This window comes from Salvelinus alpinus, chromosome 25 (assembly GCF_045679555.1).
Source record: "Salvelinus alpinus chromosome 25, SLU_Salpinus.1, whole genome shotgun sequence".
Lineage (NCBI taxonomy): Eukaryota > Metazoa > Chordata > Actinopteri > Salmoniformes > Salmonidae > Salvelinus > Salvelinus alpinus.
This window is the reverse complement of record NC_092110.1, coordinates 38,593,352-38,621,318: the sequence shown is the minus strand read 5'-3', so window position 1 is coordinate 38,621,318 and position 27,967 is coordinate 38,593,352. Positions and strand designations below refer to the sequence as shown.

At 43.1% G+C, this 27,967-nt stretch overlaps 1 protein-coding gene and 1 long non-coding RNA gene across 6 annotated transcripts; both read left to right on the top strand.

The window, feature by feature from the left end:
- Positions 1–12,843: 12,843 nt before the first annotated feature.
- Positions 12,844–21,675, top strand: LOC139553930 (uncharacterized). The gene is made up of 3 exons (XR_011670760.1): positions 12,844–13,076; positions 18,586–18,758; positions 20,807–21,675. It is a non-coding gene; the product is annotated as an uncharacterized lncRNA (long non-coding RNA).
- A 3,417-nt stretch (positions 21,676–25,092) lies between these two features.
- pomk (protein O-mannose kinase) lies at positions 25,093–27,602 on the top strand. Of its 5 annotated transcripts, none has more exons than XM_071366711.1 (3): positions 25,093–25,306; positions 26,385–26,672; positions 26,768–27,602. In XM_071366711.1, the coding sequence occupies exons 2-3, from the start codon at positions 26,400–26,402 to the stop codon at positions 27,542–27,544; spliced, it is 1,050 nt and encodes a 349-aa protein (XP_071222812.1). In that variant the 5' UTR covers positions 25,093–25,306; positions 26,385–26,399; the 3' UTR covers positions 27,545–27,602. The 5 variants fall into 5 exon arrangements, with proteins under 5 accessions (XP_071222812.1, XP_071222813.1, XP_071222815.1 ...); XM_071366712.1 differs by having other exon boundaries at positions 25,122–25,299; XM_071366714.1 differs by having other exon boundaries at positions 25,293–25,533.
- Positions 27,603–27,967: the final 365 nt, after the last annotated feature.

Below are 27,967 nucleotides of genomic sequence, written 5' to 3'. Positions count from 1 at the left end.
TGCTTCCGCTTTAAAGGAGCGGGACTCTAATCCGAACGCTTATAAGAAATCATGTTATGCCCTAAGAAAAACCATCAGACAGGCAAAGCTTCAATACAGGACTAAAATAGAATCCTACTACACCGGCTATGACGCTTGTAAACAGGACTGTATCATGGGTAACAAAGGTAAACCCATACGCGAGCTTCCCAGTGATGTGACCCTACCAGAAGAGCTAAATGCCTTCTATTCTCGCTTCGTGGCAAGCAACACTGAACCATGCACGAGAGCATCAGCTGTTATGGATGACTGTGTGATCGCGCTCTCCGTAGTCTATGTGACTAAGAAATTTAAACAGGTTAACATTCACAAGGCCGCAGGGCCAGACGGATTACCATGACACGTACTCAGAGCATGTGCTGATCGGCTGTCAAGTGTCTTCACTGACATTTTCAAACTCTTCCTGACTAAGTCTGTAATACCTACTTGTTTCAAGCAGACCACCACGGTCCCTGTGCCCAATAATGGCAAGGTAACCTGTCTAAATGACTATCTGCCCGTAGCACTCACATCTGTAGCCATGAAATGCTTTGAAAGTCATGGCTCACACCATCATCCCAGACACCCTGGACCCACTCCAATTCGCATACCGCCCCAACAGATCCAGAGATGACACAATCACTATTGCACTCCACACCTGCCCTTTCCCACCTGGACAAGAGGAACACCTGTGTGAGAATGCAGTTCAATGACTAAAACTCAGCATTTAACTGCTTAGCTCATCACTAAGCTAAGGACCCTGGGCCTGAACACCTCCTTCTGCAACTGGATCCTGGACTTCCTGGTGGGCCGCCCCCAGGTGGTAAGGGTAGGCAACAACACATACGCCACGCTGACCCTCAACACGGGGGCTCCTCGTGGGTGCGTGCTTAGTCCCTTCCTGTACTCCCTGTTCACCCATGACTGCGTAGCCGTGCATGACAACGTCATTAAGTTTGCCGACGACACGACGGTGGCAGGAATGATCAACTAATCACAACCTATAGAGAGGAGGTCAGAGACCTGCCGGTGTGGTACCAGTACACCAACCTCTCCCGCAACGTCAGTAAGACAAAGGAGCAGATCGTGGACTACAGGAAACGGAGGGCTGAGCACGCCCCCATTCACATCGACAGGGCTGTAGTAGAGTGGGTTCCTCATGTTCCTCTGTGTCCACATCACTAAGGATTTAGCATGGTCCACACACACCAACACAGTCTTGTAGAGGGCACAACAACTCCTCTTCCCCCTCAGGAGGCTGAAAAGATTTGTCATTGGCCATCAGATCCTCAAAAAGTTATACAGCTGCACTATTGAGAGCATCTTGACTGGCTGAATCACTGCTTGATATGGAAACTGCTTGGCAAGGTGCAACAGAGGGTAGTGCGTACGGCCAAGTACATAACTGGGACCGAGCTCCCTGCCATCCAGGACCTCTATACCAGGCGGTGTCAGAGGAAGGCCCTAAAAATTGTGAAAGACTCAAGCCACCCAAGTCAGACTGTTCTCTCTGCTAACGCACGGCAAGCGGTACTCTTTACACCAAGTCTGGAACCAACAGGACCCTGAAAAGCTTCTACCCCCAAGCCATAATACTGCTAAATACTGTAGTTAGTTAAATAGTTAACCAATAGCTACCTAAACTATTGACCTTTTCTGTACTACCTTTCTTGACTCATCACATACGCTGCTGCTACTGCTTATTATCTGTCACTTTATTCCTAGTTGTACATATCTACCTTAATTACCTCGTACCCCAGCACAATGACCGGTACTGGTACCCCGTGTAAATAGCCAAGTTATTGTTACTCTGTGTATTTATTATTACTTTTATTAGTATGTGTTTATTTTTCTATTTTCTTTCTCTCTGCATTGTTCGGAAGGGCCCGTAAGTAAGAATTTCACTGTTAGTCTACACCTGTTTTTTACGAAGCTTGTGACAAAAAATTACTTGTTTTGATTTTGAAGGGAGGGTGACCACAAAAATGTGTGGGTAAATTAGAGATAAAGAAACACATGCGGAGAACGTGATTTGAATCTTCAGTTCTGGGGAAGAGGCTTCAGGGGTGTAGGGACTGGTGTGGAACGGGGTGGTTACCTTCGGATCCAGCCTCTGCCTTTTTATAGGTTTTAGTTCATGCTTTTAGGTCACACATTACGTGCAGGTTTCAGAAGATAAAGGAAACTAAATCAAATGTTTTTTTATCTAAAGAAACATTGAACATCTATTAGAGTAGAACCAACTCCCCTGCTTTTACACTATCATTTGACTATTTGGCCATTTTCTGATGTTTTGTGGAAAACTGAGCATAATACGTCAATCGTGTTACTCATAAATACTGTAAGTAGGCTAGAAATGTTTCAGCACATAAAAAAAATGTTAAAGCTTGAATTCAATTGCCCGTTCCTGTTGAACATAACAAGCTTCCATTCCCTCTGTCACAAGGAGAGTAATGGCTAATTTAAGAATATATCGTGAACCCTGTTACGGTCAACGCTGTCACTTTTCTAGTATTTCTTTCTCAAATTAACCTCTTGAAATTGTAAAATAAAAGTGTCATTAAGTTGAACGTGTTGTTTATGACAAAATTGTACAATTAGGTGAAATAAATTGTTATTTTTGACCAAATTACACTACCAGGCAATATTCGTGGAACGAAACTACTGTACTGCCACTACTACTTCTGTGCTACTTAAAACAATTTCAAAATAAGATCTGTGTTTTGTTTTTTTTACACAAAGCTCTGCTAGTGGTTCAGTCTCTGGTCTTGTCCCATCTTGATTACTGTCTGTTAATATGGTCAGATGCAGCGAAGAAGACCTAGCAATGCTGCAGCTAGCTGAAAACAAAGCAGCACTAATATAGTTAGTCTTATCAGATTAATTGTGATATACCTAGTTTATCAGAGATGCCTCAACCCCCCCCCCCCCCCCCCCCACCCACACACACACACACACACACAACTCTATTTCTCTGTGTTTATGTCTCTGCTAAGGCGTTGTGGTTGGCCCTCTGCAGCACAGCAATAATGATCGCAACAACCTGTACTTTCCATCCTGTTGCAGAAACCAAAGCATTCTCCTGTCCTGTTGAGAAACTCTAGCAATAGCTGCCTTATCTCTGAAAAACTATCAGCAGTATAATGACTCAAATCTCAGAGTGTCACAAAAAAACAGCCTGAATAAAAAACAATGTGTTTATTAGGATACGTTTTATAATGCAATTTTAGCCCCAAGTGATACAAATTATGACTGTTTAAAGGCCCAGTGCAGTCAAAAACATCAAGAAAGAGACTTCCAAAAGTCATTGCAATAACAGCTAGTTTTCGGTTTTCCCCTCCCCACTCAGACCACTCCCAGACAGTCCTAGAAAAATTCATGATTGAGAAATTGGTCTTGCTAAGAAGCTATTTCTGTTTTTTTTTGACAATTTTTATAAAAAATAATCACATTAACATACTTAATTGTTACAGAGAAATTATTTATATATTGAAATAAAAAACAGCTGCATTCGACTTTTACGACCAAAAATTAAGTAGGAAAATATTAATTGTGCATTTGGAAAACAAGTTAATTAATTTTCCATCCATTTATACTGGGGAAAACCAGGACAGATCTTTTTTTATTTATCAAGCAGTACAATAACATACATTGATTACTTAAACATGATAATTGTTATATTGTAAGTTGCCATTTGTACCAATATCTTTGAGAAGGCAGTAGATACTATAGCTGTGTTTACTACTTAACTGCAGTCTCTACTACTGCTACTACCACCACTATACTACCACCATCACCAAGACTAACACCACCACTACTACCACCACCACTAATACTAATACTACCACTAATGCCACCACTAATACTACCACCACTACTACCACCACCGCTACTACCACCACCACTGCTACTACCACCACTAATACTACCACTAATGCCACCACTACTACCACCACTAATACTACCACTACTACCACCACTAATACTACCACTACTACCACCACTAATACTACCACCACTACTACCACCACCGCTACTACCACCACCACTGCTACTACCACCACCGCTACTACCACCACCACTACTACTACTACCACTAATACTACCACCACCACTGCTACTACCACCACCACCACCGCTACTACCACCACTGCTACTACCACCACAACTAATACTACTACCACTACTACCACCACCACTACTACCACCACCACTAATACTAACACCACTACTACCACCACCAGTAATACTATCACTAATACTACAACCACCACTAATACTACAACCACCACTAATACTACCACTACTACTGCCACCGCCACTAAACAAATCCAAATATATTTTACATTTGAGATTCTTCAAATAGCCACCATTTGCCTTGATGATAGCTTTGCACACTCTTGGCATTCTCTCAACCAGCTTCACCTGAAATGCTTTTCCAACAGTCTTGAAGGAGTTCCCACATATGCTGAGCACTTGTTAGCTGCTTTTCCTTCACTCTGCGGTCCGACTCATCCCAAGCCATCTCAATTTGGTTGAGGTTGGGGGATTGTGGAGGCCAGGTCATCTGATGCAGCACTCCATCACTCTCCTTCTTGGTAAAATAGCCCTTACACAGCCTGGAGGTGTGTTGGGTCATTGTCCTGTTGAAAAACAAATGATAGTCCCACTAAGCGTAAACCAGATAGGATGGCGTATCACTGCAGAATGCTGTGGTAGCCATGCTGGTTAAGTGTGCCTTGAATGCTAAATAAATCACAGACAGTATCACCAGCAAAGCACCCCCACACCATCACACCTCCTCCTCCATGCTTTACGGTGGGAAATACACATGCGGAGATCATCTGTTCACCCACACTGCGTCTCACAAAGACACGGCGGTTGGAACCAAAAATCTCCAATTTGGACTCCAGACCAAAGGACAAATTTCCACCAGTCTAATGTCCATTGCTCATGTTTCTTGGCCCAAGCAAGTCTATTCTTCTTCTTGGTGTCCTTTAGAAGTAGTTTCTTTGCAACAATTTGACCATGAAGGCCTGATTCACGCAGTCTCCTCTGAACAGTTGATGTTGAGATGTGTCTGTTGATTTTAAGATGTGATAAAGGTTTATAGCTCCATATACTACACCTCCCTCCCCCCTCTTAGATAGAGCTTACAATCAAAATGTTTTTTTTTCTTTACCTTTCAACAATATCTTTTTAAAACAAGTACATTCTTTTTAATACTGCTGTAGAGTCAAAGGTAACTGGTTCTCGAGTTTCACTTACAGTACCAGGCTTTTCCTCTGACTCACTCAAGCACATAGTCCTGTAGCCTCGCTGGTAGTTTAGTATACCTGGCTGCTCTGGTGCACCTACTGGTGTGAGTCTCTTTGACAGAGGGTTCTGGAGCTCTGACTGGTGTGAGTCTCTTTGACAGAGGGTTCTGGAGCTCTGACTGGTTTGAGTCTCTTTGACAGAAGGTTCTGGTGATCTGACTGGTTTGAGTCTCTATGACAAAGGGTTCTAGTACTCTGACTGGTTTGAGTCTCTTTGACAGAGGGTTCTGGTGATCTGACTGGTTTGAGTCTTTATGACAAAGGGTTCTAGTGCTCTGACTGGTTTGAGTCTCTATGACAAAGGGTTCTAGTGCTCTGACTGGTTTGAGTCTTTATGACAGAGAGTTCTAGTGCTCTGACTGGTTTGAGTCTCTATGACAGAGAGTTCTAGTGCTCTGACTGGTTTGAGTCTCTATGATAGAGGGTTCTAGTGCTCTGACTGGTTTGAGTCTCTATAACAGAGAGTTCTAGTGCTCTGACTGGTTTGAGTGTTTATGACAGAGAGTTCTAGTGCTCTGACTGGTTTGAGTCTCTATGACAGAGAGTTCTAGTGCTCTGACTGGTTTGAGTCTCTATGATAGAGGGTTCTAATGCTCTGACTGGTTTGAGTCTCTATGACAGAGAGTTCTAGTGCTCTGACTGGTTTGAGTGTCTATGACAGAGAGTTCTAGTGCTCTGACTGGTTTGAGTCTCTATGACAGAGAGTTCTAGTGCTCTGACTGGTTTGAGTGTCTATGACAGAGGGTTCTAGTGCTCTGACTGGTTTGAGTCTCTATGACAGAGAGTTCTAGTGCTCTGACTGGTTTGAGTGTCTATGACAGAGAGTTCTAGTGCTCGGACTGGTTTGAGTGTCTATGACAGAGAGTTCTAGTGCTCTGACTGGTTTGAGTGTCTATGACAGAGAGTTCTAGTGCTCGGACTGGTTTGAGTGTCTATGACAGAGAGTTCTAGTGCTCTGACTGGTTTGACTGTCTATGACAGAGAGTTCTAGTGCTCTGACTGGTTTGAGTCTTTATGATAGAGGGTTCTAGTGCTCTGACTGGGTTGAGTCTTTATGATAGAGGGTTCTAGTGCTCTGACTGGGTTGAGTCTCTATGACAGAGAGTTCTAGTGCTCTGACTGGTTTGAGTCTCTATGACAGAGAGTTCAGATGATCAGATGAGCTCCTGCATTTTTCAGCATTTTCTTTAAAAAAGATAGATTTAGAGTTAGTTAAACTTGGATTTTTTGTGGAACTGAGAGAGATACAGCTTCAATTGTATTCAACTGTAACTGACTTGATACAGCTTCAACTAGCACTGACGTGTCAAGTGAGAGGTGTCAAAGACCATTAGCCCAACAATGGCAGGAGAGTCGAATAGTCTACCCCAACCAAATGGAGAGGCCTTAGAAGCTCCCTCCTGCTGTTCAGAGGTAATTAAAATACAGTACCCTGTGAGTGTAAAGAATGATAAGGCAAGAAAAGAGCACAAAATGAAGCTCCTTATGGAAAATCAAGAGACACTTTTTGCTGACTATTACAAAAATGGGAACATCAGCAACCTTATCTTCCACACAAACCATCCCCTGGCATGGCACAGTGCTATATTAGCACACTACCCCTCTGTTAAGAGAGGGGGGGTTAACGAGGGGTGGAAACTCAGGATACTTGACAACGAGGACTCTGAGTCAGCTAACATAAATCTATATAAGTCTGGAACAGTATTGGTACAGGGCAACCCCAAACAGTTTCAGCTGGACTTTCACCTAATCAAAGAATTAGCCCAGCAGGAGAAGCTCTCCCTTGATAAAGATACCCCCACCCCAAGCGGGTCAGACCAGACCTCTTCATCATATAACCCCACAGACGAGCAACCCTCAGCAGACAGTCAACCTCCCAGTACAGAGCACTTCTCCCTCATTGAAATGAAGGATAAATTCACCCAGCTGGAGGTAAGGCAGGTGGAGCTGGAACAGCAGGTGATTACACTCCAGTCAGCACAGACCCAGACAACAGTCCAGCACAACAACCCCTTAACCAGACCAGGAGAGCTGGAGGTGGAGAGAGACATATCTGCACTCTGGACAGTGGTGAGACAACTTCAACAGGAGAAAGAGCAGAAGCAGGAGCAGAACAAAGCACTAGAGGAGAGGATCAGACTGCTGGAGGAGAGGGAGAGGGGGATGGAGGAGAGGATCAGACTGCTGGAGGAGAGGTTGAGGGGGATGGCATGTGACAGAGAACAACCCACTAGGGAGGTGGCCATCCCCACAGAGACGCCAGCAGAACAGCCCACCTCAGCACCGGACAAAAGTCTCGACACCACAGCAGAACAGTCCACACCAGACCCTGACCATAGAGTCAACATCACAGCAGAACAGACAAAAGAAAAAACCCAAGCCCAGCAGCTCTCACCCCCCCTGAGCACCCCCCCTGTCAGCCACCCTGATAGCCCTCCTGACAACCCCCCCACACCCACTGAGAACAAACACAAGACACAGATTGTTCTCCTTATGGACTCAAATGGGAAATATATAGAAGAAAAAAAACTTTTTCCCAAACACAGTGTGTCTAAACTCTGGTGTCCAAACACCCAGCGCGCCCTAGACCTTCTGTCTGAGGACAAACTAGGCTCACCTAGCCACATAATAATACACACAGGCACAAACGACCTGAGAGCAAAGCAGGAAAGGGTGGCCACAGCACTGAAGGGAGTGATTGAAAAAGCTTCTTCTACTTTCCCCAATGCACAAGTGGTTATCTCCACCCTGCTACCACGAAAAGACTTCCACCCTGCTACAATACAGCGGGTAAACGCAAGCATTTCCCGTGACTGTGCCTCAAAACCAAATGTTTTCCTGGCCCACCACTCCACCCTGGACTTGAACAGCCTCTATGACCAGGTCCACCTCTATAAGGCAGCAGTGCCCACCTTTGTCCGGACTCTAAAGGACATCGCTCTCAAACGCAGCCCCAACACTTCACACAGGAGCAACAGATCAATAGACACCCCACCCAGACCAGCGAGACACCCTCCAAGACCTGCAGGACCCCCCCGTGGACCTACACATAGAGGACCCACGCCAAGAGGACTTACATCCAGACCACAGCACCCCCAGACACATCCACACCCCCACCCCAACCAATCAACACCCCCCCACATCAACCATGCCCACACCCCATTTAGGCCCCCTCAGATCAGACCTATGCCACTCCTGCCCACCCCATGCACCCCACCCCCGCAAAGAGAGCATCAACATGGAAGTCACACATACGCCCAGGTAGTGAGCGGGCAAACAGGCCCAACCCCCACTCTTACACTCGCCCAAGCCAACGGCATGTACCAGATGCTCAGCAGGCTCTGCTCACACTTACTGGCCTGAGGCCAAACCACACGGCCAACAACATTGGACACTTTATGGAACAAAAAGCCTTCACTATATCATCCTGGAATATCCAAGGCCTGAGGTCATCTGCCTTTGGCCTAAAGAGCAGGAACACGGACTTCACCAAAGAAATCGGTAATGCAGACATTGTCATCCTGCAAGAAACATGGTATAGCGGAGACGGACCCACTGGTTGCCCTCTAGGTTACAGAGAGCTGGTAGTCCCATCCACCAAACTACCAGGTGTGAAACAGGGAAGGGACTCAGGGGGAATGCTAATTTGGTATAGAGCAGACCTAACTCACTCCATTAAATTAATCAAAACAGGAACATTTTACATTTGGCTAGAAATTCAAAAGGAAATTATCTTAACAGAGAAAAATGTCCTCCTGTGTGCTACCTATATCCCCCCACTAGAATCCCCATACTTTAATAAAGACAGCTTCTCCATCCTGGAGGGGGAAATCAATCATTTCCAGGCCCAGGGACATGTATTAGTCTGTGGCGACCTAAATGCCAGAACTGGACAAGAACCTGACACCCTCAGCACACAGGGGGACAAACACCTGCCTGCAGGTGACAGCATTCCCTCCCCCATATGCCCCCCTAGGCACAACTATGACAACATAACCAACAAAAACGGGTCACAACTCCTGCAGCTCTGTCGCACGCTGGGTATGTACATAGTCAATGGTAGGCTTCGAGGGGACTCCTATGGTAGGTTCACCTATAGCTCATCTCTTGGCAGTAGCACTGTAGACTACTTTATCACTGACCTCAACCCAGAGTCTCTCAGAGCGTTCACAGTCAGCCCACTGACACCCCTATCAGACCACAGCAAAATCACAGTCTACTTGAACAGAGCAATACTCAATCATGAGGCATCAAAGCCAAAGGAACTGAGTAACATTAAGAAATGCTATAGATGGAAGGAATGCAGTTTGGAAACCTACCAAAAAACAATTAGGCAACAGCAAATTCAATCCCTTTTAGACAACTTCCTGGGTAAAATGTTCCACTGCAATAGTGAAGGTGTAAACTTGGCAGTAGAAAATCTTAACAGTATATTTGACCTCTCAGCTTCCCTATCAAATCTAAAAATCTCAAATAGAAAACCGAAGAAAATGAACAACAATGACAAATGGTTTGATAAAGAATGCAAAAATCTAAGAAATAAATTGAGGAACCTGTCCAACCAAAAACATAGAGACCCGGAAAACCTGAGTCTACGCCTTCACTATGGCGAATCACTAAAACAATACAGAAATACACTACGGAAAAAGAAGGAACAGCACGTCAGAAATCAGCTCAATGTAATTGAAGACTCCATAGACTCTAACCAATTCTGGGAAAATTGGAAAACACTAAACAAACAACAACACGAAGAATTATCTATCCAAAATGGAGATGTATGGGTAAACCACTTCTCCAATCTTTTTGGCTCTATAACAAAGAATAAAGAACAAAAACATATACATGATCAAATACAAATCCTAGAATCAACTATTAAAGACTACCAGAACCCATTGGATTCTCCAATTACCTTGAATGAGTTACAGGACAAAATAAAAACCCTCAAACCCAAAAAGGCCTGTGGTGTTGATGGTATCCTTAATGAAATGATCAAATATACAGACAACAAATTCCAATTGGCTATACTAAAACTCTTTAACATCGTCCTTAGCTCTGGCATCTTCCCCAATATTTGGAACCAAGGACTGATCACCCCAATCCACAAAAGTGGAGACAAATTTGACCCCAATAACTACCGTGGAATATGCGTCAACAGTAACCTTGGGAAAATACTCTGCATTATCATTAACAGCAGACTCGTACATTTCCTCAATGAAAACAATGTACTGAGCAAATGTCAAATTGGCTTTTTACCAAATTACCGTACAACAGACCATGTATTCACCCTACACACCCTAATTGACAACCAAACAAACCAAAACAAAGGCAAAGTCTTCTCATGCTTTGTTGATTTCAAAAAAGCCTTCGACTCAATTTGGCATGAGGGTCTGCTATACAAATTGATGGAAAGTGGTGTTGGGGGTAAAACATACGACATCATAAAATCCATGTACACAAACAACAAGTGTGCGGTTAAAATTGGCAAAAAACACACACATTTCTTCACACAGGGTCGTGGGGTGAGACAGGGATGCAGCTTAAGCCCCACCCTCTTCAACATATATATCAACGAATTGGCGCGGGCACTAGAACAGTCTGCAGCACCCGGTCTCACCTTACTAGAATCCGAAGTCAAATGTCTACTGTTTGCTGATGATCTGGTGCTTCTGTCACCAACCAAGGAGGGCCTACAGCAGCACCTAGATCTTCTGCACAGATTCTGTCAGACCTGGGCCCTGACAGTAAATCTCAGTAAGACCAAAATAATGGTGTTCCAAAAAAGGTCCAGTCGCCAGGACCACAAATTCCATCTAGACACCGTTGCCCTAGAGCACACAAAAAACTATACATACCTCGGCCTAAACATCAGCACCACAGGTAGCTTCCACAGAGCTGTGAACGATCTGAGAGACAAGGCAAGAAGGGCATTCTATGCCATCAAAAGGAACATAAATTTCAACATACCAATTAGGATCTGGCTAAAAATACTTGAATCAGTCATAGAGCCCATTGCCCTTTATGGTTGTGAGGTCTGGGGTCCGCTCACCAACCAAGATTTCACAAAATGGGACAAACACCAAATTGAGACTCTGCATGCAGAATTCTGCAAAAATATCCTCCGTGTACAACGTAGAACACCAAATAATGCATGCAGAGCAGAATTAGGCCGATACCCACTAATTATCAAAATCCAGAAAAGAGCCGTTAAATTCTACAACCACCTAAAAGGAAGCGATTCCCAAACCTTCCATAACAAAGCCATCACCTACAGAGAGATGAACCTGGAGAAGAGTCCCCTAAGCAAGCTGGTCCTAGGGCTCTGTTCACAAACACAAACACACCCCACAGAGCCCCAGGACAACAGCACAATTAGACCCAACCAAATCATGAGAAAACAAAAAGATAATTACTTGACACATTGGAAAGAATTAACAAAAAAACAGAGCAAACTAGAATGCTATTTGGCCCTAAACAGAGAGTATACAGTGGCAGAATACCTGACCACTGTGACTGACCCAAACTTAAGGAAAGCTTTGACTATGTACAGACTCAGTGAGCATAGCCTTGCTATTGAGAAAGGCCGCCGTAGGCAGACATGGCTCTCAAGAGAAGACAGGCTATGTGTTCACTGCCCACAAAATGAGGTGGAAACTGAGCTGCACTTCCTAACCTCCTGCCCAATGTATGACCATATTAGAGAGACATATTTCCCTCAGATTACACAGATCCACAAAGAATTCGAAAACAAATCCAATTTTGATAAACTCCCATATCTACTGGGTGAAATTCCACAGTGTGCCATCACAGCAGCAAGATTTGTGACCTGTTGCCACAAGAAAAGGGCAACCAGTGAAGAACAAACACCATTGTAAATACAACCCATATTTATGTTTATTTATTTTAACTTGTGTGCTTTAACCATTTGTACATTGTTACAACACTGCATATATATAATATGACATTTGTCATGTCTTTATTGTTTTGAAACTTCTGTATGTGTAATGTTTACTGTTCATTTTTATTGTTTATTTCACTTTTGTATATTATCTACCTCACTTGCTTTGGCAATGTTAACACATGTTTCCCATGCCAATAAAGCCCCTTGAATTGAATTGAAAAATTGAGTTCTAGTGCTCTGACTGGTTTGAGTGTCTATGACAGAGAGGTCTAGTTCTCTGACTGGTTTGAGTCTCTATGACAGAGGGTTCTGGGCCCAGATTCACAAAACCTTCTTAAGGAGAAATGTATTCTTAACTGCCATTTTTTCCTTAACTACAGATTTAAGAAGAAAGTTAAGCAAAGTTGCTATTCCTCAAAAAGATTCTTGGAAATGCTCTTGCGCTATTTCTTAAGTTTCTCCTCCTCTTTCTCCAGAGGGTTCTGGTGCTCTGTCATTTGTCATGTTTTGTCTGTGCTCTGTCTCTTTAATTCAGACCGGGAGGTCGAAGAGGAGAAACAGAGTCAGTGATTGTGACTTCCTCTTGTCTCTGTACTTGCCTATTCTGTCGGGTCTGAGATGCTTTCTGTTTCTGCGGTAGCGAGCTCCTACTGGTGTGATGACATCAACTGCAACTGCACCGCCCGCAACTGCAGGGCTCTGCAGAGAGTGGTGCGGTCTGCCCAACACGTCACCAGGGGCAAACTACCTGCCTTCCAGGACACCTACAGCACCCGTTGTCACAGGAAGGCCAAAAAGATCAGCAAGGACAACAACCACCCGAGCCACTGCCTGTGTGTATTGTACGTATTGTTGTGAATTGTTAGATATTACTGCACTGTTGGAGCTAGAAACACAAGTATTTCACTACACCCGCAATAACATCTGCTAAAGATGTGCATGTGACAAATCAAATTTGATTTGATTTCATATGATCTCAGTTCATCTCTGATTCTCACTGTTGATGGCTGCCGTCATATTGCCCTCTCCATGCACACTCTCGCTCCCGGAATGAAGGAAGCGGTGATGCCATTTTATAGTAACATGTCTTCTGCTGTGGCTGTCTGTGTTTCAGGCCATGTTGGACATTTTGGGAGTCACTGGCTGAAGGGCTGCTTTAGTTGCAGGTAGGATGGAGCGTAGGACACGTCCCATATGTGTAGCTGAGCAGGGGAGCACTGGACAGGTGTATTTCTTAGGTTCAGGAGAGCTATGTGAGGGTCAACACCTGTTTGTGCTGTGGATCTCAGCATGTTTTTCACTAACGGAATAGTCTTCTCAGCCATTCCGTTTGACTGGGAAAACCCTGGACTTGAATTTGTGATTTTGAAATCCCACGCTTTTGCAAACTGAGCCATCTCAGCACTTGCAAAGGGTACATGGTCTGCAATATCATGTCTAGCATACACAGCGTTCCACTTTGCTACCACATTACCTGATGTCTTGTCCGACAGCCTCAGCACCTCTGGATATTTGGAGTAGTAGTCCACTATTAGGAGGAATGAGCGTCCTTGGAACTCCAAGATATCAGCAGCGATTTTTTTTTGCCATGGAGTGTCAGGCACTGAGTGTGGTAGGAGTGGTTCTTTTGGTTGCTGTGCCTTTAAACAGCTTGGAAAATTCCAGAAAATGATGTCATAGCTTTAGAAGCTTCTGATAGGCTAATTGACATCATTTGAGTCAATTGGAGGTGTACCTGTGGATGTATGTCTAGGCCTACCTTCAAACTCAGTCACTCTTTGCTTGACATCATGGGAAAATCAGCCAAGCCCTCAGAAAAAACATTGTAGACCTCCACGAGTCTGGTTCATCCTTGGGAGCAATTTCCAAATGCCTGAAGGTATCACGTTCATCTGTACAAACAATAGTACGCAAGTATAAACACCATGGGACCACACAGCCGTCATACCGCTCAGGAAGGAGACGCGTTCTGTCTCCTAGAGATGAACGTACTTTGGTGTGAAAAGTGCAAATCAATCCCAGAACAACAACAAAGGACCTTGTGAAGATGCTGGAGGAAACAGGTACAAAAGTATCTTTATCCACAGAAAAATGAGTCCTATATTGACATAACCTGAAAGGGCGCTCAGCAAGGAAGAAGCTACTGCTCCAAAACCGCCATAAAAATGCCTGACTACGGTTTGCAACTGCACATGGGGACAAAAATCGTACTTTTTGGAGAAATGTCCTCTGGTCTGATGAAACGAAAATAGAACTGTTTGGTCATAATGACCATCATTATGTTTGGAGGAAAAAGGGGGAGGCTTGCAAGCCAAAGAACACCATCCCAACCGTGAAGCACGGGGGTGGCAGCATCATGTTGTGGGGGTGCTTTGCTGCAGGAGGGACTGGTGCATTTCACAAAATAGATGGCATCATGAGAAGGGGAAATTATGTGGATATATTGAAGCAACATCTCAAGTCATCAGTCAGGAAGTTAAAGCTTGGTCGCAAATGGGTCTTCCAAATCGACAATGACCCCAAGCATACTTACAAGTTGTGGCAAAATGGCTTAAGGACAACAAAGTCAAGGTATTGGAGTGGCCATCACAAAGCCCTGACCTCAATCCTATAGAAAATTTGTGGGCAGAACTGAAAAAGCGTGTGCGCGTAAAGAGGCCTTCAAACCTGACTCAGTTACACTAGCTCTGTCAGGAGGAATGGGCTAAAATTCACCCAACTTATTGTGGGAAGCTTGTGGAAGGCTTTCCAAAACTTTTGATCCAAGTTAAACAATTTAAAGGCAATGCTACCAAATACTAATTGAGTGTATGTAAACTTCTGACCCACTGGGAATGTGATGAAAGAAATACAAACTGAAATAAATCCTTCTCTCTACTATTATTCTGACATTTCACATTCTTAAAATAAAGTGGTGATCCTAACTGACCTGAGACAGGGAATTTTTACTAGGATTAAATGTCAGGAATTGTGAAAAACTGAGTTTAAATGTATTTGGCTGTATGTAGGTGTATTTTATTCATTTATTAAACCTTTATTTAACCAGGAAGGGCTCATCAAGTTTTAAAATCTCTTTTTTCAAGAGCGTCCTGGCCGAGATAGGCAGCACCAAGTCATTACAAAAATTACAGACAAACACCATGAAAAACTACAAGTAATCTAGTAAAAACCATAGAATTCACAAGTGTATAACAAAATCAAAAACAGCAAATTAAAAACATTGACCGGTCAGGGAATCAGTCTCAAGATCATTCATCAGTGATTTAAAAATACCAATCGGGACAAGTTCTTCCAGTTTAAAAGTATTTTGTAAGGCGTTCCAAGACGATGGCGCAGAGTACATAAAAGCCCTTTTACCAAATTCAGTTCGGACATTTGGAACAGTTAGCAGGATAAAGTCCAGCGAATGAAGAGAGTACCCACCACATTTCTGAACAATAAAAATGCCCAAATAAAAAGGTAGTAAACCAGTGACTGAGCCTACGAGTGACTAGAGAAGGCCAGCCAACCCTGGTATACAAAGTGCAGTGGTGCGTAAGGGTTTTGCAGTTTAAAATAAATCTCAAAGTGCCATGGTAAAGGGTGTCAATTGATCTCAAACACTTAGCGGAAGCTTTCATATATAAAATATCCCCATAGTCTAGTAAAGGCATAAATGTAGCTGATACTAGCCTCCTTCTGGCTTCAAAAGAAAAACAGGCCTTATTCCTAAAATAAAATCCCAATTTCAGCTTCAATCTTTTTGTAAATTGTTGAATATGCAATTTAAAAGAGAGGCCGTCATTAATTAAAATTCCAAGATATTTATATGAGGTTAGTCTCAATCTCAATGCTCAATGTGTATGCAAACTTCTGACTTCAACTTTATGGCTGAGCGATGGCGTGCGGCTTAGACAAGATGCAGTAGATGGTTTTGAATATAGTATATACATATGAGATGAGTAATGTAGGATATGTAAACATTATTAAAGTGGCGTTATTTAAAGTGACTAGTGATACCTTAATTGAGTCAATTTATTTAAGTGGCCAGAGATTTGAGTCTGTATGTTGGCAGCAGCCTCTCTATGTTAGTGATGGCTGTTTAAAATTAACTTCTTCAGGACTGGTGGGTCCCCTGTGGGAAGGTTGAGCTAAAGTAGGCTAATGCGATTAGCATGAGGTTGTAAGTAACAAGAACATTTCCCAGCACATAGACATATCTGATATTCTTGTTAATCTAACTGCACTTTCCAATTTACAGTAGCTATTACAGTGAAATAATACCATGCTATTGTGTGAGGAGAGTGCACAGTTTTGAACATGAAAAGTTATTAATGAACAAATTAGGCACATTTGATAAAACATTTTGAACAGAAATGCAATGGTTTATTGGATCAGACTAACAATTTGCACATACACTGCTTCCATCTAGTGGCCAATATCTAAATTGCACCTGGGCTGGAATAATACATGATGGCCGTTCTCTTGCATTTCAAAGATTATGGTACAAAAAAAACGGTTGTTTTTTTCTTTGTATTATCTTTTACCAGATCCAATGTTTTATATTCTCCTACATTCCTTTGACATTTACACAAACTTCAAAGTGTTTCCTTTCAAATGGTACCAAGAAAATGCATATCCTTGCTTCAGGGCCTGAGCTACAGGCAGTTAGATTTGGGTATGTCATTTCAGTCGAAAATTTAAAAAAAGGGGCTGATCCTTAAGAGTCCTCTTAGAATAAACCTATATTTCTCCCCCTGATTTGCTTTGGGGTCTGTGTTATCGAAGAGTAACATAAACTGCTAACAGAGTTATGTACTATTATGTTGAAGATGCACTATGCAGAAATCGCTCCGCCATTTCCTGGTTGCTAAAATTCTAATTATTTGCCTAATTTTAGTATATGTGAGGAAACAAGCATGGTGTAGTGTAGAGAAACATTGTACCATCTAAACCGCTGTGAAATATATTTTCAATTACCAAAAATATTGTATTTTCAGCTGTTTGAAGCTGGTGTACAAAACCGAAAGTAAAAGAGGCAAAAACAAAACTTAATGGGATGCATAGAAATACTGCACATAGAACAGATCTACCGCTTATTAGACTTGCTTTTAATGAGAATGACAAGTCTATAACACGCATTTCTATGTGAATTTGGTCGGTCACCCAAAAAGTTTCATATTGCAGCTTTGATGGTGTATAGCTCCATCTACTAAAATCTTTAGCTACAGAATATCTCACCACCATGCCTTTCCATCTTCTCCTCTCTCTCTTTCATGCCTTTCTTGAGCGCATAAAGAGATGGGCTGTCAACAGTTTAATTAAATATGTTGGGTTGTGAAAACATGTTACTATCGATGTTCCCGAACAGATTTAATTTGGTTTCGCAAATTAAGTACTGGGTAGCTGCAGGAACAGGGTTGGCGAGCCCATTGCACACAGAGTTTGGGAGGAATATCATCTGTCGTTCAGCAAGTGGCTGCATGCTCCTCAAATAGTGGTGGATGCATGGGTGTTGTTGAAGAATATTTACTATATGCTTATGTTGAATCCTATATTTATGCATATATGCTTATGTTAAATAATATATTCATGCTATGTTAATTATTTATGTGAAAAATGGAGGAACTGTAGCTGAATAGTAAAATGCCAGTGTTTGGTAACTTGAGGGTAACCAGCTTTGCATAACTTGTATCAGAGGAACCATGAGAACAGGATGTAGGGAGGGTTTGTGACAGAATCAGGCAATTGGCAGAACGCCCAGAATATTGTGCATTTGACTGAGAGCAGGTGCTGTGGGAACACAAACAGTTTCTGCAAAAGATATAGAGAACAAGGCAGTTCCTAGGCCGTCATTGAAAATAATAATTTGTTCTTTCCTGACCTGCCTAGTTAAATAAAGGTACATTTTTTTCATAAAATAAAAAAATAGGACAGTCCTTATAACTATGGTGTGTGAACAAAGGTTTATTGAGTCCTACTCTAGCTGTGTCTGGAGTGGGTCTCCGTTGCTGCAGCTCGTATTAAAGAACTACATCTCTTAACAGTTCTTCCCTTTTCTGGCTGATTTTTCCCATAACAGTGTGAAATAAGGTTTTTTATAAGCCCAGCCATTTCTATATGCAATCCAGTATGAAAGCAGAGTTTTGATGGTTGCTGCTCAAAAGAGGAGGATCCCAGCTGCTACTATTTATCTCTCAGCTGCTAATATTAAGCACACGCTCTACTATAAAGCCTGGCCCTATGGCTAAGTTTGCATATCTGTCTAACCCTGCTGTACCATACAATATGACTCTAGAACAGTATTACACCATTTTTAAATGGAATGCTCAACAGTGATTATTGATCTCTCTCTCTCTGCCATACTCACAGTTCCCTCACTCAGATCGTATGTCGGTGGGTTGATGGCCCTGCAGGCCTGTTTGAGGGACAACTGGACAGAACATATCAGAATGCTTGGACCTCAGCTAAGACCCTCCTCTCCTTCCTTGTCTTTCAAGGGAAGACACTTCTCTACTATTCCGGTTTGACATGATGCTCTCAAGGTGTGTCTCTTTCTCATGTTGCGTAGTATCACCTGTAGATGACTCCTAGACACTTTCACATATGGGGCTCCCGAGTGGCGCAGCGGTCTAAGGAACTGCATCTTAGTGCTAGAGGCATCACTACAGACACTCTAGTGCGAATCCAGGCTGTATCACAACCGGCCGTGATTAGGAGTCCCATAGGGCGCCGAACAATTGGCCCAGCGTCGTCCGGGTGTGGCTGGTGTAGGCCGTCACTGTAAATAAGAATTTGTTCTTAACTGACTTGCCTAGTAAAATAAAATAAACAAATAAAAACATATTTTGCCTCTGAATTGGTGTCCACATCAGCCTATATACTTGTTACAGTTGAAGTCGGAAGTTTACATGCACTTAAGTTGGAGTCATTAAAACTCCTTTTTCAACCACTCCACAAATGTAAGGTTAACAAACTATAGTTTTGGCAAGTCGGTTAGGACATCTACTTTGTGCATGACACAAGTTATTTTTCCAACAATTGTTTACAGACAGATTATTTCACTTATAACTCACTGTATCACAATTCCAGTGGGTCAGAAGTTTACATACACTAAGTTGACTGTGCCTTTAAACAGCTTGGAAAATTCCAGAAAATTATGTCATGGCTTTAGAAGCTTCTGATAGGCTAATTGAGTCAATTGGAGGTGTACCTGTGGAGGTATTTCAAGGCCTACCTTCAAACTCAGTCCCTCTTTGCTTGACATCATGGGAAAATCAAAAGAAATCAGCCAAGACCTCAGAAATTAAATTGTAGACCTCCACAAGTCTGGTTCATCCTTGGGAGCAATTTCCAAGTGCCTGAAGGTACCACGTTCATCTGTACAAACAATAGAACGCAAGAATAAACACGCAGCCGTCATACCGCTCAGGAAGGAGACGTGTTCTGTCTCCTAGAGATGAACGTACCTTGGCGTGAAAAGTGCAAATCAATCCCAGAACAACAGCAAAGGACCTTGTGAAGATGCTGGAGGAAACAGGTATAAAAGTATCTATATCTACAATAAAACGAGTCCTAGATCGACATAACCTGAAAGGCCTCTCAGCAAGGAAGAAGCCACTGCTCAAATAAACGCCATAAAAACGAGCAGACTACGGTTTGCAACTGCACATGGGGATAAAGATCGTACTTTTTGGAGAAATGTCCTCTGGTTTGATGAAACAAAAAATAGAACTGTTTGGCCATAATGACCATCGTTATGTTTGGAGGAAAAAGGGAGCGGCTTGCAAGCTGAAGAACACCATCCCAACCGTGAAGCATGGGGGTGGCAGCATCATGTTGTGGGGGTGCTTTGCTGCAGGAGGGACTGGTGCACTTCACAAAATAGAATGGCATCATGAGAAGGGGAAATTATGTGGATATATTGAAGCAACATCTCAAGTCATCAGTCAGGAAGTTAAAGCTTGGTCGCAAATGGGTCTTCCAAATCGACAATGACCCCAAGCATACTTACAAGTTGTGGCAAAATGGCTTAAGGACAACAAAGTTAAGGTATTGGAGTGGCCATCACAAAGCCCTGAACTCAATCCCATTGAAAATATGTGGGCAGAACTGAAAAAGTGTAGGCGAGCAAGGAGGCCTTACAAACCTGACTCAGTTACACCAGCTCTGTCAGGAGAAATGGGCTAAAATTCACCAAATTTATTGTGGGAAGCTTGTGGAAGGCTACACGAAACGTTTGACCCAAGTTAAACAATTTAAAGGCAATGCTACCAAATACTAATTGAGTGTATGTAAACTTCTGACCCACTGGGAATGTGGTGAAAGAAATAACAGCTGAAATAAATAATTCTCTCTACTATTATTCTGACATTTCACATTCTTAAAATAAAGTGGTGATTCTAACTGACCTAAAACAGGGATTTTTACTAGGATTAAATGTCAGGAATTGTGAAAAACTGAGTTTAAATGTATTTGGCTAAGGTCTATGTAAACTTCCGACTTCAACTGTACCTGTGTGTTAGAATACTGCGTCCCTTTCACGTAATTTGAATGATCCCTCCACTGCCGCATGCTCTCTCTTTCTCTCCAGGATAACATCAGGGAAAGCAGAGAGGAAGAGGACACTTCAGGGGAAGCAGAGAGGAACAGGACACTTCAGGGGAAGCAGAGAGGAAGAGGACACTTCAGGGGAAGCAGAGAGGAAGAGGACACTTCGGGGGAAGCAGAGAGGAAGAGGACACTGCGGGGGAAGCAGAGAGGAAGAGGACACTTCGGGGGAAGCAGAGAGGAAGAGGACACTTCAGGGGAAGCAGAGAGGAAGAGGACACTTCAGGGGAAGCAGAGAGGAAGAGGACACTTCGGGGGAAGCAGAGAGGAAGAGGACACTGCGGGGGGAAGCAGAGAGGAAGAGGACACTTCGGGGGAAGCAGAGAGGATGGGGAAACATCAGGGGAAGCAGAGAGGACGAGGAAACATCAGGTGAAAGCTCCATCTACTACAAAGAAACTAATGCCTTATTTGCTACGTGGGTTTTATCTTATCGAATAAAAGGATGCTTAATGCTTAAGAGTTTACTGATATAAGTAGGAGACGTGACATCCTGGCAACTATGAGAAAAAACACTTCATATCGGAGTTGTCTTGGGATGGCTATGCATATTCATGTTATGAGGCTAGTAGCATAGCATCTCTCCCCATTGAATACAGGCAGTTGACGTCAACAACCCTCATGGAATATTCAAAAAAGGATTACAATAAAGAGATGTAATCACAAATCAAAAGAAAGGAGAGACATGCATCTTGTCAGTATATCCATCATCTTTGGGGGAAGTTGTTTTGCTGTTGTCACCAATCCCAGGCTGCCAGACAACATCGACGACTTCATCCCCCTCATCCTAAACTTTGCTAACTCTTGTTCAGCTGCTCTTTGATTAAATTGGTTTAATTAAATGTTTACATTGGCTTCAAGTATTTGTTATTTTACTGAACATTGCTAGATGACACTTCTATGGAATTAGACATTTCACAGGGTAACCAGAAGCATAAAGGCCATTTTCCAGTTGGTTTTGGCTCAGAGTAAAACACACCAATCCCTGTCCTAATTTCAACAACGTGTACCAATGTGATATAAATTGTATTTTTTAGTAGTAAATCTCAGTTGTATTTTTAGACCTGTTTTCAACTTCAGTACCAAAAATGTTGTGGCTGCTCCGCATATGATATAGTAATTACAAAAGTGTACAATGCTGAAAGTAGAGCTTGTGTTTAAAAGCTCTCGTATGGTGTTTGTCATTCGAATTTTGTTGGGCACTATGCTGGCCCAAAGGTTCCATGGCCACAATAAAGCTAGATTATGAATCAGAATTTCATGGGAATTTTCAACCACAATTCATTTGGACCAGGATAACAGAGGACCTACTGCCTGGCGTCTCTGGATCTGCAGATAGATAAAGAGAAGATATTGACTCAACACTCACCAGCCAATTATTATTTATTTAACTAGGCAAGGCAGTTAAGAACAAATTCTTATTTTACAATGATGGCCTACCGGGGAACAGTGGGTCAACTGCCTTGTTCAGGGGCAGAACGACAGATTTTTACCTTTTCAACTCGGGGATTGCAATCCAGCAACCGTTTGGTTACTGTCCCAACGCTCTAACCACTAGGCTACCAGCCACCCCGATCAGTGTTGGCAATGCAGTAGTACTGGAAATGACACCCTTCAAATACTGAGGAAATTTGCAAATGAATTAAATGCCCTTAATTTGCATTGCGAATGTTGCTTTGATGGATACTAAATATGACTGGTTGTGATTAACAGTATAAACGTAAGAGTGGTAATGTAACGAAGCAGCAGTATTTTGACCCAGCAGATGGCAGTAATCCACCTTCAATAATGAGCAGGGTGCAGGAGGTTTAGGCTTGAGATCCAAAGGCGTAGAATTCACACATGTGCCTATAATCCAAATCAAGCAGATTGAGTGCCATTACTCAGTGTTGAAGTTATTAAACCCACACCCACATTTCTGAAACGTTTTAACTGCTGTGCTCTGCTCACTATACTCAACCTAAAGTGCAACACATCCAGTTTTATAAAAATAAATATGAACACAGAGCAGTTTAGAAGTTACATGTTAAATATAACACCAGAATTGGATGACCTTATATGAGAGAGAGAGAGAGAGAGAGCGAGAGGGAGGTTTATCTCTAAACCTGCGTTGGAAACACATTAAAAAATATATTTAACCTTTAACTTATTTAACATACAGTATGTATTAGTCACAACAGATGATGGCAATGCACCATTCGACACATATCTACGATTGATATTAGTGCTGTCACAATGCATCTTGATATGGCCTATAGTGGTGACATAATGTACTGTCAAACAAAGCTGAGAGAGAGAGAGAGAGAGAGAGAGAGAGAGAGAGAGAGAGAGAGAGAGAGAGAGAGAGAGAGAGAGAGAGAGAGAGAGAGAGAGAGAGAGAGAGAGAGAGAGAGAGAGAGAGAGGGGGGGGTTACTGGAGAGCTAGCTTCATCCAATTCACTGTAATTAGCCTGTATATTAGTCTAGGTTACCTTTAGTTGGCCATGTTTCAAAGCTTTTATGATCTCTATTAGGATAATTCATAGGACTTACTACACTCCTGCCAGAAAGCATGTAATGCACCCAGAAATGTCATATCTCTGTTGGAGATGCAAAAAGCATTTGTGGACACCATTTTTAGATACACTATGTGCTATTATTTCATTGTGTCTAGGAATGTATATCCATCAATTTCCACGATTATGTCTGTTGGGAAATTGAAATATTGGTGATCAACATCAGAAAAAGTATTGTAATCTAGGTCTAATAGCTGCAAAACGATGTATAGCCATCAATCTGTAAGTCTCAAATCCAATCTCAATAACAAACTTGAGGACTGAACTATCTAACTACATCCTATTAGACTATATATTATCAAATCAAACATAAAGCAGACATTTTTGACAGCATTTGGAAACCGTATGTTGACCAAAGTGCTGTATAGTGGGCGTTTTGTTTTGTGTTGTTTTGTTTGTGAATGTCAGTTTGTTTTGGTTAGATTTTTTGGCCTTAGTGTTTTGCTTGTGGATCCCTCTGTGAGAATGAATGTAGATTTCTGTGGGTGGGTGGGAAGTGGGTGGGAGGGAGATGTATACTGACACTGTGAGATTATACTTTTTGTATTTATTTATTGTTTTTTAAATGTGTGTATTTAGTCCCCCCGTCTCCCTGTCCACCCACGACTGCGTGGCCACGCATGACTCCAAACCATCATCAAGTGATGTGTTATTGACTGTACGTTTGTATATTTGTTTATGTGTAACTCTGTGTTGTTGTTTTTGTCGCACTGCTTTGCTTTATCTTGGCCAGGTCGCAGTTGTAAATGAGAACTTGTTCTCAACTGGTGAAATAAAAAATAAAAAAAATAAAATCAAGGCCTAATCACCGACAACAATGAGACTGCCTACAGGGAGGAGGTCAGAGACCTGGCAGTGTGGTGCCAGTAGAACAATCTCTCTCTCAACGACAGCAAGACAAAGGAGCTGATCGTGGACTACAGGAAACGGAGGGGCGAGCATGCCCCCATTCACATCGAAGGGGCTGTAGTGGAGTGGGTCAGCCCAGTACATCACTGGGGCCCAGCTCCCTGCCATCCACGACCTCCATACCAGTAGGTGTAAGAGGAAGGCCCGAAATTCTTTCAAAGACCCCAGCCATAGACTGTTCACTCTGCTACCGCACGGCAAGCGATACCAGAGCATCAAGTCTGGGACCAAAAGGCTCCTGAACAGCTTCTACCCCCAAGCCATAAGACTGCTGAACAGTTCATCAAATAGCTACCCGGACAAAAAAAATATGCTTTTTTTTATTGTCACATAGACCGGATAGGTAAAGTGAAATGTCTTGTTTTACAGCATCAGCCATAGTAGTACAGCACCCATAGAGCAAATGAGGGTTAAGTGCCTTGCTCAAGGGCACATCGACATGTTTTTCACCTTGTCGGCCCAGGTATTTGAACCAGCGACCTTTCGGTTACTGACCCAACGCTCTAACTGCAAGGCTACCTGACTATTTGCATTGACTCTTTTTTGCTCTGACCCTCTTACGCTGACAATGCACAGCGAACACTCACTGGACTTGGTACTGGTACTCTGTGTATAGCCGGCATTGTAAATAAGAATTTGTTCTTAACTGACTTGCCTAGTTAATGAAAGGTTAAATAAATAAATAAAAATATATATAGCCTTATTGTTATATTCCGTTACTATTTTTCTACTTTTATTAGCCAATTGTGTTACTCTGCAATGTTGGGGAAAGGCTCGTAAGTAAGCATTTCACGGTAAAAGTGTATATCTTTTGTATTCGGCGCATGTGACAAAATGTGATTTGATTTGCTGCGAGGGGACTTTTATTATGAAGTTGAACTTCAAGTAGAAGTTTTACCCGGATGTAATTGTTCAACGTTGGAGAAATGAATGACAACAATATACTGTTGATAAAGAACAAGTCCTAAATAGATAAGAAACTAGGTCAGAGCGTCTTCTCTCATCATGTAAAGTAAGGGGTAAGTTAGTTACTAGCTGCTAACCTGTAGTTCCCACTCGGTTTCTAAAGTTAGCTAGCTAGCATGTAGCACAATATTAATGGACTAAAGGAACCTAACGTTACGGCTTTACTATGTTTAAAGGCGAATTGGCTCTGGAGGCCAAAAACAGCCAAATACTCCATCTAAACGAGAATCGAATCTCAATTGCGGTAGCTACCGTTCTCGAAACATAAATCCCTCTACTGGTATGTTCATATCACATACAAATAATTTCACAAACGCAAAATACACATGCATGTAGACCAGAGGCTGGAACACGCGTTGTAAAAATGTAGATGTTGTCTGTGTAGTAACACCCATTCTTGATATGAAAGATCAAGGTACAAAACCGTACTGCAAGCGATGCGTGTTAATCTTCAAACCGAGTGTCGATGCTCTTGACCAATCTCCCCCTTACAGAAGACACTTTCGTCCAATCACTGGAGCTGAGAGTCGTGATCAAGGGTTAGCTAGCATGCAGCTGCTTAGCCGAGTGTTGAGTTGGCTAGCAACTGCTTGTTGTGTTGTGAACACGTTCATCTGATCTGACAAACGCCATAGACTGTGAATAGGGCATGCTTTGTGTGTGCAATATGATTTATGTATGTATGTATGTGGAATGGAGGTCAAAACGTGCCGTAAACTCACTCCACAGCTAGTTTGAATTGTTGCGCATGGAGCCAATCAAGAGGTGCAGGTTGGTACGTTGTCCAGGAGGGAGGTCACGTGTGTTGCGGTGCAGAAAACCACTGGTTCGAGGCCAGTATTGGGCAGTCTGAAAGTGGCTGTTAACAGCGCACGTTGACGTCGGTTTCATATATAGTTAGCTAGCTATGCAAAGACAGAGGGTGCTTGAAGTATCAAGGTTCGTTTCTGTTTTCATTGTGGATTCTAGATCATGGCCCACTGCAGAGCTAGGTTGCTGTAACTCCTAAATGCCAGGGAGGGAGACTGCTTGCAATTTATGACTGAATGTCATAGCTACAGTAGCTAAGCCAATTTTAGGTCTGTGGGTTTCTAAAAGTTGCCTACGTTACTTCTCTTCCTTTGTGAGCAGGCTCAGGACAGCAACATGGGCAGAAGCAACAGCACTACCTCGCGCAGTGTTCCAGTGGTGCTGTTGTGCCTTGGTGCTCTGCTATTGGGCAATGTGGTGATCTACTTCTACCTGGACTCACTGCAGCAGAGTGGCGACGGCGACCCCCACCTGACTCCTCATGGCGCGTGTCCGCCCCGTCACTTTAGGATGGCCAACATGAGGAACTGTTCGCCCTGGCTGGAGTGTCCACAAGTACGCACAGAGGTGCGCAAGTTGAAGATGATCGGCCAGGGAGCTGTTAAGCAGGTTAGCCACACAACAACAGAGAACATTGAAACCTATGCCCAATTTCGTCTGACGTAATTTAGTGTTTATTCAATGTCCTCCTCCCCCTCCCATAGGTTTTCCTGTCTGAGTGGAAGGGTCACAAAGTAGCCCTGTCCAAGCTCTCCTCCCCGGAATACCAGGAGGACTTCCTCCATGGGCTCTCCATGCTCCAGGCCCTCCAAGGGCCCCACGTGGTGGTGCTGGTAGGCCTGTGCTCAGAAGACCACACCCTGGTCACAGAGTACCATCCGCTGGGCTCTCTGCTCAACCTGGTTGCCGTGCTGGCCCAGGAGAGGCACCGCGTACGGGATACCTGGCAGACCCGCCTGCGGCTGGCACTGGACTACGTCTCCATTCTCCATTACCTCCACACCAGCCCCGCCGGGACCAGAGTCATGTGTGACTCGAACGACCTGGTGAAAACCCTGTCACAGTTCCTGCTGACCAGCGACTTCCACCTGGTGGTCAATGACCTGGATGCCCTGCCAGAGGTCGGGGCCCCTGCGGGCTCGCTAGTGAGATGTGGCCACCGGGAGCTCACAGGGGAATTTGTGGCCCCAGAGCAGCTGTGGCCCCACGGTGACGGCCAGCCATTTGCCGATGAGCTTATGCCGGGGTACGATGAAAAAACAGATATTTGGAAGATTCCAGATGTTACAAGTTTCCTGATGGGGAGGGTAGCGGGAGGTGACGTGGTCCACTTCCACCTCTTTCAGATCAACGGGGAGTGTAAGAGAAGAGACCCTCATCTTCGCCCCTCTGCAATGGACGTCCTGAGCGTGTACAGATCAGTCTATGCTACCATGATGAGAGATAGTCCCGGTCCTGGTGCCTCCAGAGACATGCTTTAATCTCACTTTTTCTTTGTACTGATAAGAAACTGGACTGTGTAATAAAAAATTAAATAACTTTTTGTCACAGTTTTATCATTTACCCTTTGAGATGTTACCTTTTGAAAATCAAATGACAATTGATATATTTTTATTTTATTTTTTACATTTGCTCACTTTTATCTTCGAAGCATTTGTGTTGCAATAATCTGTATAGTCTCTGATGCAAGTAGCCCATAATGTCATATGATGTGCTCCAGGACACAGGGTGGCGCTAATGCACCCGTTATTCCATTAACAGCTGACAGAAAACCTTCGCGCATAGTAGAGGGAATTCCCTTCCAAACATGGGGTGTATTAATTAAAAACAATTGTTGCAAAACAATTTTGTATTTTGCAACAGAAACCGTTTACGCCAAACGGAAAACGTTTCGCAACAGAAAA